Below are 12,212 nucleotides of genomic sequence, written 5' to 3' on the forward strand. Positions count from 1 at the left end.
CACACCCACTTCTGGAAGAGAAAGAAATATTTCTATCACATTCTGCACTTTCCAAAGAATGGAGAAATCTGAAGACAGCAGATATACATTTAAAACTTATGTAGGGAGATTTGTTTCAGCTCTGTGTATCATCTGAGGCTGTTCACTTCGCTGGGTATAGGAGAGGATTTACAACCACTGAAAGGGCTCGTTCACATCATACATGCATGAAAACTGATGGGAACAGATGGGAAAACCATGCAGATTTCACTTGCAGAGACATCAGTTTCACATCAGTTCACCTCAGTTTTCATGCATGTGGACATCAGTTTTTATGCATGTGGACATCAGTTTTTATGGGCATCAGTTATGTTCCCTATTCACATCAATGTTGATGTGATTTCAGTTTTTTTTCCCGTGGAGAAAACTGAATACATGAGAATAAAAGAAGGGAGCACTCATAATGCCACATCTGTAATCATAGGCGTGCGCACAGGGTGTGCCAGGTGTGCCCAGGCACACCCTAATCACCCTGTGTGGTGCAGATTCCCCCTTTAGACCCCTGATATTCCACCAAAGCCCCCTACTGGGGCTCCTAAAAAGTTGTAAAAAAACTAAAATTGTAAAAAATAATAAAAAATAAAAATAAAAACGACTAACACCATCCACTGCCTTACTGACACCATCCACTGATCTACTAACACTGTCAGTATATATACACATGCACACACACACATATGTGTTTGAGCTTTGGGGTGCACACCCTAATGTAATAGGCTGCGCACACCTATGTCTGTAATTAAGGGGAAATAGGAAAGGGTACTGATACAGTAACCAAAGGTCTGACTTTAAAGGCATGAAAACAATGGAGAAGTAACAAAAATGATATACATAATATTTATTTAGAAAAATTCATCGTATAAACACAGTGTACAAAAAAGATAAAAAACATGAAATCGATACAGTTTGTACAATGAGCCCTTGCGTGTGGACGCACAAGGGCTCATTGTAGGACGCACAAGGGCTCATTGTACAAACTGTATCGATTTCATGTTTTTTTTATATTTTTGTACACTGTGTTTACAGACATACCCCACTTTTAAGTACACAATAAGGTTTATTTACTAAAGCTGGAAAGTGCAAAATCAGGCTCACTTCTGCAAAAAACCAATGAGCTTCCAAGTTTTATTACCAAAGCTTAATTGAACAATCTGGGGTTAGAAGCTCATTGGTTTCTATGCAGAAGGGAGCCTGATTTTGCACTTTCCAGCTTTAGTAAATAAACCCCATTGTGTACTTAAAAGTGGGGTATGCCTGTATACGATGAACTTTTCTCAATAAATATTATGTATATCAATTTGTTACTTCTCCATTGTTTTCATACTTTTAAAGTCCAACCTTTGGTTACTGTATCAAAACTGAATACATGTTGCATATTCCTGTGCAGAACAAAATCCACACGGTGTGGGGTGAACAGGGCACATAGAGAAACATTGTTTTTGTTTTTTTTAAGCCCTTGCAGAATGCATGCAGAAAAACTAACATCTATGCACCGTGGTGTGAACGAGGCCTAACTGTCACATACTGTACCTAGTAGATGAACCTGATGTGATGAAGATGGCCCCTTTTCAGGGCCACTGGTAATGTGAACAGGTGGCACGATCACAGGAGTGTCACGAGTGTCTACTAGTTCTTGTTAGTGGTTGGTATGTATAGATAATCTAAACTTCAGCAGAGTAAAGCTGGGCAGCAGAAGGTCAGCAGAGACTGGCCAGGTGGATGATCAGTTGAGACTGGCTGGGCAGCGGGCAGATGATTAGCAGAGACTGGCTGGGCACCAGATGATCAGCAAAGTCATTGAAGTTGGGTTGGTAACTCGTGGTCAGATTTGGTATAGTCATGTAGGCAGAAGCATAGTCGTAATTCAGGCTGGAGCTGGTAATGGATGAGCAGACCAGGAACAGAAGGACACAGTGCGAGTGAGGGGGGGAGGTATGTTTGCAGCCCCCCCCCCCAAAAAAAAAATATTGAGCACCAGCCGCCACTGACTTTGACACTGAAAGGATCCCATGCCCAAAACCTCTAACCCTTGTGCCAAGATCTTACCACATCAGTACAGGACAGTGGCATTTTTCTTTCTTCTGACATGCATTTGTCAAGTGGTTTGGAAGGGTTTGGAACACAACTTTGAGTTTTCATGTTAGACCTTGTGGAATGTGGAATAGTGTTCACTTTATTACTTTATTTGACATCCTTTTTGGGTAAACACAGCATGCCAAGTTCTAATAAATGTGAATGCAAACAAAAGTACATAAAAAGCCTCTAAAAAGCGAACCAAACTGAAAGCATGCTGTGTTTGCTTTTGTACTTCTTTGTATGGTTAGATGTATAATTGGATTGTCATATTTTAGTGTGTATTTCACATTTACTTTGCAAAGATAACATGTGGGATCTACAACCAGTGAAAGAGTCAGGCTGCAGAACAGTTGCAATTTATCTTATTTGTCTTTGCCTAAATTTAACGAGATACTGGCTTTATATCACTCTCTACTTTGTTCTCTATCTAGATGTCAATTATGTACTGCAAGTAGATTTCAATGATGACGGATTGTAAAATTATAAAGTACATTGTAATAAATGTAGTCTCACCGTATTGTCTTGTGTTGTTTTTTTTTTTTTCCTTTTTATTTCAGGTTTGAATATGACCTGATTATGAATGCAGATGTCAACACTAATGAGCATCATCAATGGTTCTACTTTGAAGTCAGTGCAATGAAAGCTAATGTCCCATACCGCTTCAATGTCATAAACTGTGAAAAATCTAACAGCGAGTTTAACTATGGTGAGTGCTTATGAAAACTTTTTTTCTACGCTAGCTTCTGATGTGTGCTCTATATACCTCTTTTTGCACTGCACTATGCTGCTCATTTAGTGCCGTGATCAGTGCTGATATCCTTATCAATACCTGCAAGTGACAGGATGGTATGAAATCTTTCAAAATGTCCTTTAAAGTGGTTGTAAACCCTCACATATACCCCGTGCAGTGACAGTGATACACAGAATACAAACAAATCCTCCAACATAGGTTGTACCTGTTTATCTACTGTCTTCTCTTCTCTATAGCTGTTCAAAGTCCAGAAATGATACACCTTCTCTGTGCATTCAGAAAGCAGGAGGCAATGAGCTGTTACACACTGCAGAGCTTAGTGAGGAGAGCTCTGAGAGCTGATTGGAGGGAAGGGACACACCCCCTTTCACACAGCACACAGGAACAGAGCTGAATCTGTCAATCACAAACTGGAGGTCCCTCCCCATCACCTTTTTTCTCTTGGCATCAGGAAAAATTGTCAGAAGAGACTCTGCAGATAGCAGAGGAATGAAACAGCAGACAGAAATGACACTAGGTGCTTTGCATTGAGACAAGTACACACTATAGAGGCCAGGTTTGCGCATCGTTCATGTCTGAGGTTTACAACCTCTGTAAGTGAAATTAACTTATGTATCAGGTGTTTCCTTATAGACATCCATGAATTTACCATCTTGCGAGTGCTTCCTTTGTTGCTATCAGAGAAGTAGCAGCCTAGGATGAGAACTATCATACACACACATCAGACAACGTCGCTAGGATTGAATTGCCTGTTAAGAGGCTGTCTTAACTTTTTGATGGATAAAATACTAAATATTCCTTTTCCGTACATTTTCCTATTATCTGTTAACCACTTCCCGACAGTCCCATAGCACATTTACTGCTACAGGACGGCCACACTGCGCACGTATATATATATATATATATATATATATACAATGGGGATGGAAAGTATTCAGACCCCCTTAAATTTTTCACTCTTTGTTACATTGCAGCCATTTGCTAAAATCATTTAAGTTCATTCTTTTCCTCATTAATGTACACACAGCACCCCATATTGACAGAAAAACACAGACTTGTCATTTTTTGCAGATTTATTAAAAAAGAAAAACTAAAATATCACATGGTCCTAAGTATTCAGACCCTTTGCTGTGACACTCATATATTTAACTCAGGTGCTGTCCATTTCTTCTGATCATCCTTGAGATGGTTCTACACCTTCATTTGAGTCCAGCTGTGTTTGATTATACTGATTGGACTTGATTAGGAAAGTCACACACCTGTCTATATAAGACCTTACAGCTCACAGTGCATGTCAGAGCAAATGAGAATCATGAGGTCAAAGGAACTGCCTGAAGAGCTCAGAGACAGAATTGTGGCAAGGCACATATCTGGCCAAGGTTACAAAAAAATTTCTGCTGCACTTAAGGTTCCTAAGAGCACAGTGGCCTCCATAATCCTTAAATGGAAGACGTTTGGGACGACCAGAACCCTTCCTAGAGCTGGCCGTCCAAACTGAGCTATCTGGGGAGAAGAGCCTTGGTGAGAGAGGTAAAGAAGAACCCAAAGATCACTGTCGCTGAGCACCAGAGATGCAGTCGGGAGAGGGGAGAAAGTTGTAGAAAGTCAACCATCACTGCAGACCTCCACCAGTCGGGGCTTTATGGCAGAATGGCCCGACGGAAGCCTCTCCTCAGTGCAAGACACATGAAAGCCTGCATGGAGTTTGCTAAAAAAACACCTGAAGGACTCCAAGATGGTGAGAAATAAGATTCTCTGGTCTGATGAGACCAAGATAGAACTTTTTGGCCTTAATTCTAAGCGGTATGTGTGGAGAAAACCAGGCACTGCTCATCACCTGTCCAATACAGTCCCAACAGTGAAGCATGGTGGTGGCAGCATCATGCTGTGGGGGTGTTTTTCAGCTGCAGGGACAGGACGACTGGTTGCAATCAAGGGAAAGATGAATGTGGCCAAGCACAGGGATATCCTGGACGAAAACCTTCTCCAGAGTGCTCTGGACCTCAGACTGGGCCGAAGGTTTACCTTCCAACAAGACAATGACCCTAAGCACACAGCTAAAATAACAAAGGAGTGGCTTCACATGAACTCTGTGACTGTTCTGGCCCAGCCAGAGCCCTGACTTAAACCCAATTGAGCATCTCTGGAGAGACCTAAAAATGGCTGTCCACCAACGTTTACCATGCAACCTGACAGAACTGGAGAGGATCTGCAAGGAGGAATTACAGAGGATCCCCAAATCCAGGTGTGAAAAACTTGTTGCATCTTTCCCCAAAAGACTCATGGCTGTATTAGATCAAAAGGGGCTCCTACTAAATACTGAGCAAAGGGTCTGAATACTTAGGACCATGTGATATTTCAGGTTTTCTTTTTAATAAATCTGCAAAAATGTCAACAAGTCTGTGTTTTTCTGTCAATACGGGGTGCTGTGTGTACATTAATGAGGAAAAAAATGAACTTAAATGATTTTAGCAAATGGCTGCAATATAACAAAGAGTGAAAAATGTCTGAATACTTTCTGTACCCACTGTATATATATATATATATATAGATATATATATATATATATATATATATATATCTATATATATCTATATATATATAGATATATATAGATATATCTAGATATATATCTATATATATATATATATATATATAGATATATATCTATATATATATCTCTATATATATATATATATATATATATATATATATATATATATATATATATATATATATATATATATATATATATGATCCTGCACTTCTGGGTATCGGGTGCTGACCCCATGTCCGCCTGCACCCGCTGATCATTCTGTACAGAGGTAGAATGGCAGTCTGGCATGTAAACAAGGCATCCTGTCAGTAGGGACAGCATGGTTCCTGTGTTCCTGTAAAGCAGGGACATGGATCCATGCCTTCCCCTAGTAAAAGCATGTCCCCCACTACACTGTAACACATGTTAGGTACAACAGTTAACTCTTTGATCGCCCCTGGTGTTAACCCCTTCCTGCCAGTGTCATTAGTACAGTGACAGTGCATATTGATCACTGTATTAGCAATACTGGTTTTGCAAAAAAGTGTCAAAAGTGTCAGTTAGGTGTCCGGTCTGTCTGCCGCAATATCGCAGTCCCGCTATAAGTCGCTGATCCCCACCATTACGAAGTAAAAATAAATCATTAAATAAAAATTCCCTAAATATATCCCATAGTTTGGAGACGCTATACATTTTGCGCAAACCAATCAATATACACTTATTGTTTTGTTTTTTTACCAAAAATATGTAGCGGAATACATATTGGCCTGAACTGATGACGATATTAGATTTTTTCATATATTTTATTGTGTTTTAGAGCAGAAAGTAAAAAATACTTTTTTTTTTAAATTGTCGGTCGTTATTTGTTTATAGCGCAAAAAAACAAAACTGCAGAGGTGTTCAAATACCACCAAAAGAAAGCTCTATTTGTGGTAAAAAAAGGACACAAATCTTATTTATGTATAGTGTTGCATAACCGCGCAATTGCCAGTTAAAGTAACACAGTGCCATATTGCAAAAAATGGCCTGGTAGTGAAGGGGGGGGGGTATCTTCTGGAGCTGTAGTGGTTATAGAAAAAGTACAGCCGAAGCTTGTCTGGCTGTACAGTACTTCTCCTGTTGATCACAGAAGTGCAGTTTGTTCTGCACTCCTGTGACCCATTTTCAGCAGACAGTGGGCTGAAGCCTGCTATTGGCTGAAGTCACAGAGGTGGTTCAAGCTCAGGACAGATTGTGACCAAATGGTCAGGATCCGCCCACATGTCTGGACTGGCACCCGGCTCAGCCTCTTGGTGAGCTTCTGAGAGCCTGAGCTGGCCGCCCCTCCACAGCACAGAGCTCCAGTGAGCATGCGAGGAGGGGGGGGGGGGGCATAGAGCGGTTACCAGCTCTCTGCTCAGGGAGCTGTAAGAACCAAGTGATTGGCTGTGTTTGATCACTCAGTTCTCAGCATTAGAGCCGGAGGGAGACCAATGCTGCATCCACCTAGGTAAATTTAAACATGAACAGCACCATAATATTCATACCCTTTGCACCAGATAAAAGCCCAAGGGATATAGCAACTCTTGCTCGTAAATCAGGCCGGTCTTTGGGCCACACATGAGACATAGCTTTTAAGATTTTCTTTGAATCCACCTCCTTCAGCCTTTCTTTGGGATCTGTGTGAAGTCCACCTTCTGCATGCCCATGCCAGCATGATCTTTTATGGGTAGAAGGCCATCCCGATAGTACCTTTGCAGCATCTAACAAGTGTCTTGAATTGTCTCTCCCCCAAATGCGGCAAACAGTTTGCCTTGGGAGTGTGTGCAGCTCCTGGCTCTGCTCCCCCCTTGCCCAGGAAATGCTGGACTTCCACCATCGTTCTCCTTGATAGCAGCAGCTGAGAGGTCTCCCGAGCTGCCACCAGGGATGTTGCTAGGTGGCATAAGGACCAGGGGCTTCAGCCCGAAGTCCAAGATCTGGGGGTGGGTGGGTGCAGTTGTATGTGGCGCGGTGGGGTTGTGTGACTTACCAGTGCTCATCGATGCTGACCACTAAACACACCTGCCTGACACTGACCATTACACTGACCTGCCTGACCTACATACACTGACCAACCTGACCTACATACACTGACCTGCCTGACCTACATACACTGACCTACCTGACCTACGTACACTGACCTACATACACTTACCTGCCTGATCTACATACACTGACCTACATACACTTACCTGCCTGACCTACATACACTGACCTACATACACTTACCTGCCTGACCTACATACACTGATCTACATACACTGACCTACTTGACCTACATACACTCACTGACCTACATACACTGACCTACATACACTGACCTGCCTGACCTACACACACTGACCTACATACACTGACAATGACATACATACACACACTGTCTGACCTACCTCAGCTCAGCCGTGGTGTGCGGTCACAGCAGGCAGTCAGTCACTTGTCAGACAGGAGCCAAGCCGAGAAGGAGAGGAGAGCCGCCCGCCCGAGCGGGGAGTGGGATGTGGCGTTCCCGCCTTCTGGAGCCTGCAGGCTAAGATGGACGTCATATCACTCACACATCCCGCGGTCATGGCATTCACCGCACTTGGCCACTTTCGGCCGCTATGGCACTCGGCTACTTTTGGCCACAGCCGCACTCGGCCACATTCGGCCACAGCCGCACTCAGCCATTTTCGGCCGCACTCAAAATCATATTGGTCCCGGCGCTCGGGGCTAACAATGGAAAGCAGCATTCAATAGATTTTCAGGGTCACATTCGGGGCTTCAGCCCCCCCTAGCCACCCCCTCCCGACGCCCCTGGCTGCCACAGTGACCCTGGTCTCCTGCGGGGCACATTGAGCACCTTGAGCAGCGCCATGTCCAGGGTCACGGGGTCTGACAGACTGGAGAGCTCCCAGTTCACCCACACCATAGAGTACAGAGGCCAACCTAGGTAAGTATGATTCTAAAAAAATACAAAAACCTGAACTTCTCTAATTACCTACATTGGTTTCTCATACTTTATTTTGGTCCACTCCTCTTCCTTCTCGGTTTCATCAATCTCTGATGGAATGCAAGAACTCCTCTTTGCGTTGCTGGCACAATATGTGGATTACCGGCACCCCATTTAACAAACCCTTAGAATAAAAATAATTTATCCTGTGATTGATTGGCAATTTCTTACGAATGCTAAACTGATCTAATCAGCGCAATTCAAGCACCCCGATTCTGTGTTTACCTTTCTACCTGGAAATAGCCCGGTGCTATTTATCCAACAAAGATTTGGTTTTTTTTGGGCTAAGGATAGCGAACGTCTGAGGAATGATCCGGCAATCAAGCAATTCCAGTTTTTATAAACAGACTTTCATGCACACATATTGTTTATTCTGTCTCGTTGAGTGTTGACGAAAATTTCTGTAATATAATTGAGCATACCGAGGAATTACATAAGAGGTCGTGTTTCTTGTTAAAACTCAAAAGAAAACATGTCACCGTCCTGGCTATTTGTAATGCAAAAAAATGTTCTTCATTTTGTTTCATTAATTAGTCGAACAGTCAAAGTACATTTTGTGTTTACTGAAATTTGTAGGCCTGTGATCAGGTCTAATTATTATAATTAGTAGTGACTGGAGAATATGAGGAAAAAGTTCCACTCTCTTGAGAATTAACATTGCAGCAAATAAACACTAAATATGTCAGTATTAAGTGCTGTCACTGAATGGCTTATCCTGTCTAACTGAAATTATTGGTTTAATAAGAGCCACCAACAAGATTTCATTGGCATATCACGCCATACTACTTGGCACGATGGCCCATAAATGCATTTGCTGATAATGCCGTTGTATATGTATTTTTTCTATTTTACTTTCTTCTGTGTCATAAATTCAATACTAGATATTAAATTAAATTCAATAATAATTTATTAAATTTATTTAAACATTAGATTGTAAGTGACAAGGATTGGTCTGGTTCACGGTCAACACCCAATATACAAGGCACCTCATCCCAAAACAGAGTAGGGACAATTAAGAACAGAATAACAGGGACTTTAACGGTGCCAACAAAGCTTGGAAAATGCTTTCATATTAAAATATAAATTTTATTGGTACAAAAAAAATGTTCGAATAAGACAGATACATTACACTTGTTACATCTCTTCTTACAGAAGTTATAAAAACAAAGTGGCTAAGAGATACGTAGGTTCAAACCATATTTGAAAAAAATTGCACACTAGCCCAACATGTTTCGCTATTTGCTTCTTCAGGGGACATGCAATTCAAAGATAGATTGGTATGACAAACTAGACAATATAGAAAGAGAAAAAAGGCAGTTTAGATCAAATACTCATTGAGTGCTGGTTTATAGCATAAACATATGTATATTAATATAAAATGGTGGCCAAGATTATACTGCAGATCAAATGAACACAACCACTCGCCCCACAAATAACACTGCCAACGAACAAGCCACCTGGATGCGAGAGCTCACCCCTAGAGCTTACCCAGCACAGAAGGGAGACGGTCTAGGTGGTGGCCATAGAGGGTAGAAGGATCGGGCTGAAATATGCAACATGGGATATTAGGGGATGAATATAGAGGGATAAAAGGTAGCTAACATAGAGGATAATGTTAGGGAGAGATTTTAATTGACACATTGTAGGGGGACTAATGTCTCATAAAGTTTACTTACTTAGTATGGTTATAGTTAATTAGTTAATTAGATTGTAAGCCTTTTTTTCTTTTTTTATTAGAACAGAATTGCACAGAACGTCCTCGATCCTCCTCTTGTGGGGTCCCCGGGTAGCGCTTCTGTTAGGATTGCCACCTTTTCTTCAAGCCAAACCTGACCACTTTAGCGGCCTGGGACACCTTTGGGTGCCCCAAGGAGAGTAATAATGCGGTAAACATAGCGTGCCACAGCAAACAGTGGGTGTGGTCAGATTGCTCTTGCTGACATCCTCTTCCTGCCCACCCCAGTGATGCCGAACCTGCCCCCAGATCGCCGCCCGCAGCTCCCAGATGGCAACAGATTTGTGTGTGACTATCTTGGCTACTTGAGGAGCCACAGCCCGGTCTGAATAATGTGTCCAGGTTTCAGTATGCCTGAAACCCGAAAACTTGATTTAAAACTCGGACCTTGCTGGCCCCCTTCTGCAACCTGCTGGGGCACTTCATATCATTCAGTAGGCTGCAGGACCATTCACAAAGTGGAGGAAAGCTGGCTGTGGTTTCTCAGGAAGTCACAGACAGCTTTCATATCCAAAATGGCAGTGCTGGCAACCCACAGTGGTAAGAGGAACTGGCTGCGGGAAGACAGCACTGGTCCACAGGCACTTGTAAGCACCTGATTTTTAAAAGTCAGCAGCCACATTATCTGTAAAGAGACAAGGATTGCCACTATTCCCAACCAGCCCATGTGAATAAACGATAAGGAGCAGCCTCAGCCTACATGTCTCCACCACACTATACACCCTGATGCATTTCACCCCGTCCACAGGGGCTTAGTTTTAATTAAAGGACAAGTACAGCCAAAGCTCATTTGGCTGTACTTTTGTGGATCACATGAGTGCAGTTCGTTCTGCACTCCTGTGACTCATTTTCAGCAGACAGTGAACTAAAGTCCGCTGTCGGCTGATGTCACAAAGCCGGTCCAGGCTCGGGCGAGATCACGACAATGGAGTTGGGATCTGCTCACATGCCTGGACCGGCAACCGACTCAACCTCTCAGCGAGCCACTGAGAGCCTAAGTCGGCCGCTCCTGCCCCCTCCACAGCTCAGCGCTCCAGTGAGCGTGGGGGGGCATGGCAGAGGACTGCTGACTGACAGTCAGCAGCTCTCTGCTCAAGCAGCTGTGAGAACCAAGCGATCGGCGATGTTAGATCGCTCGGTTCTCAGTGTTAGAGCCAAGCTGCTTGCTGTGGGGGCTCTTGGCAGGAGGGAGGGGCCTGGAATGCGGGGGACCCAAGAAGAGGAGGATCCAGGCTGCACTGTGCAAAACCAACTGCACAGAGGAGGTAAGTATAACATATTTGTTATTTAAAAAAAAAAAAGCCTTTACAATCGCTTTAAACTTCTAAAGCAGGCGTCTCAAACTGGCAGCCCTCCAGCTGTTGCAAAACTACAAGTCCCGTGAGGCATTACAAGGCTGGCAGTTACAAGCATGACTCCCACAGGCAGAGGTATGATGGGACTTGTAGATTTGCAACAGCGGGTGGGCCGCCAGTTTGAGACCCCTGTTCTAAAGCATTGTCTGTTAATGCTCACACTCTCTAAAGGGATATTGCTATCTCCTCTGGAAGGCGCTGAACAATTGGGCTCTTCCTGACTTGCAACTATCCACCAATACATCATTCTCCCTCCTCATAGCTTACATATGTCTGATCAAAAGATATCTTATTAATAGAAATTCTTGATAACAGTAAACTAACTCTTGAAACATCTGGTAAAGTGCCCACTGCCCAACACGTTTTACCTACATAAAGGCTTCATCAGGTGCAAGTATAGTATAAGTTTCAAAATTTAAAAGACATTGGTCAAAGTGGGTTAGGTGTACGGTGGGTAAAGCATATCACCGCCACAATTTACAAAGATTTATGAGTCCATATCCTGCAAATATGACAAAAAATGTAATGTCAACAAATGTGTTCAAAATGAAATAACTCTTTGGGGTTGACCTGATTTACTAAAACTGGTAAGTGTAAAATCTGGTGCAGCTTCTGCAAATCAATCAGCTTTCAGTTTTTTGTTTTTTTTTGTCATAGCTAAATTAAACAAGCTGAAGTTAGAAGCTGATAGGCTATCATGTACAGCTGCA

General features: G+C 42.6%; 1 protein-coding gene across 1 annotated transcript in view; it reads left to right on the top strand.

Annotated features, from left to right (window-relative positions):
* The window catches only part of AGBL1 (AGBL carboxypeptidase 1), a 1,138,256-nt gene that overhangs the window by 380,178 nt on the left and 745,866 nt on the right, over nt 1–12,212 (top strand). The window contains exon 14 of the mRNA XM_073623519.1: nt 2,673–2,821. Coding sequence (XP_073479620.1) covers nt 2,673–2,821 — 149 coding nt within the window. The remainder of the gene's footprint in view (nt 1–2,672; nt 2,822–12,212) is intronic.

This window comes from Aquarana catesbeiana, linkage group LG03 (assembly GCF_042186555.1).
Source record: "Aquarana catesbeiana isolate 2022-GZ linkage group LG03, ASM4218655v1, whole genome shotgun sequence".
Lineage (NCBI taxonomy): Eukaryota > Metazoa > Chordata > Amphibia > Anura > Ranidae > Aquarana > Aquarana catesbeiana.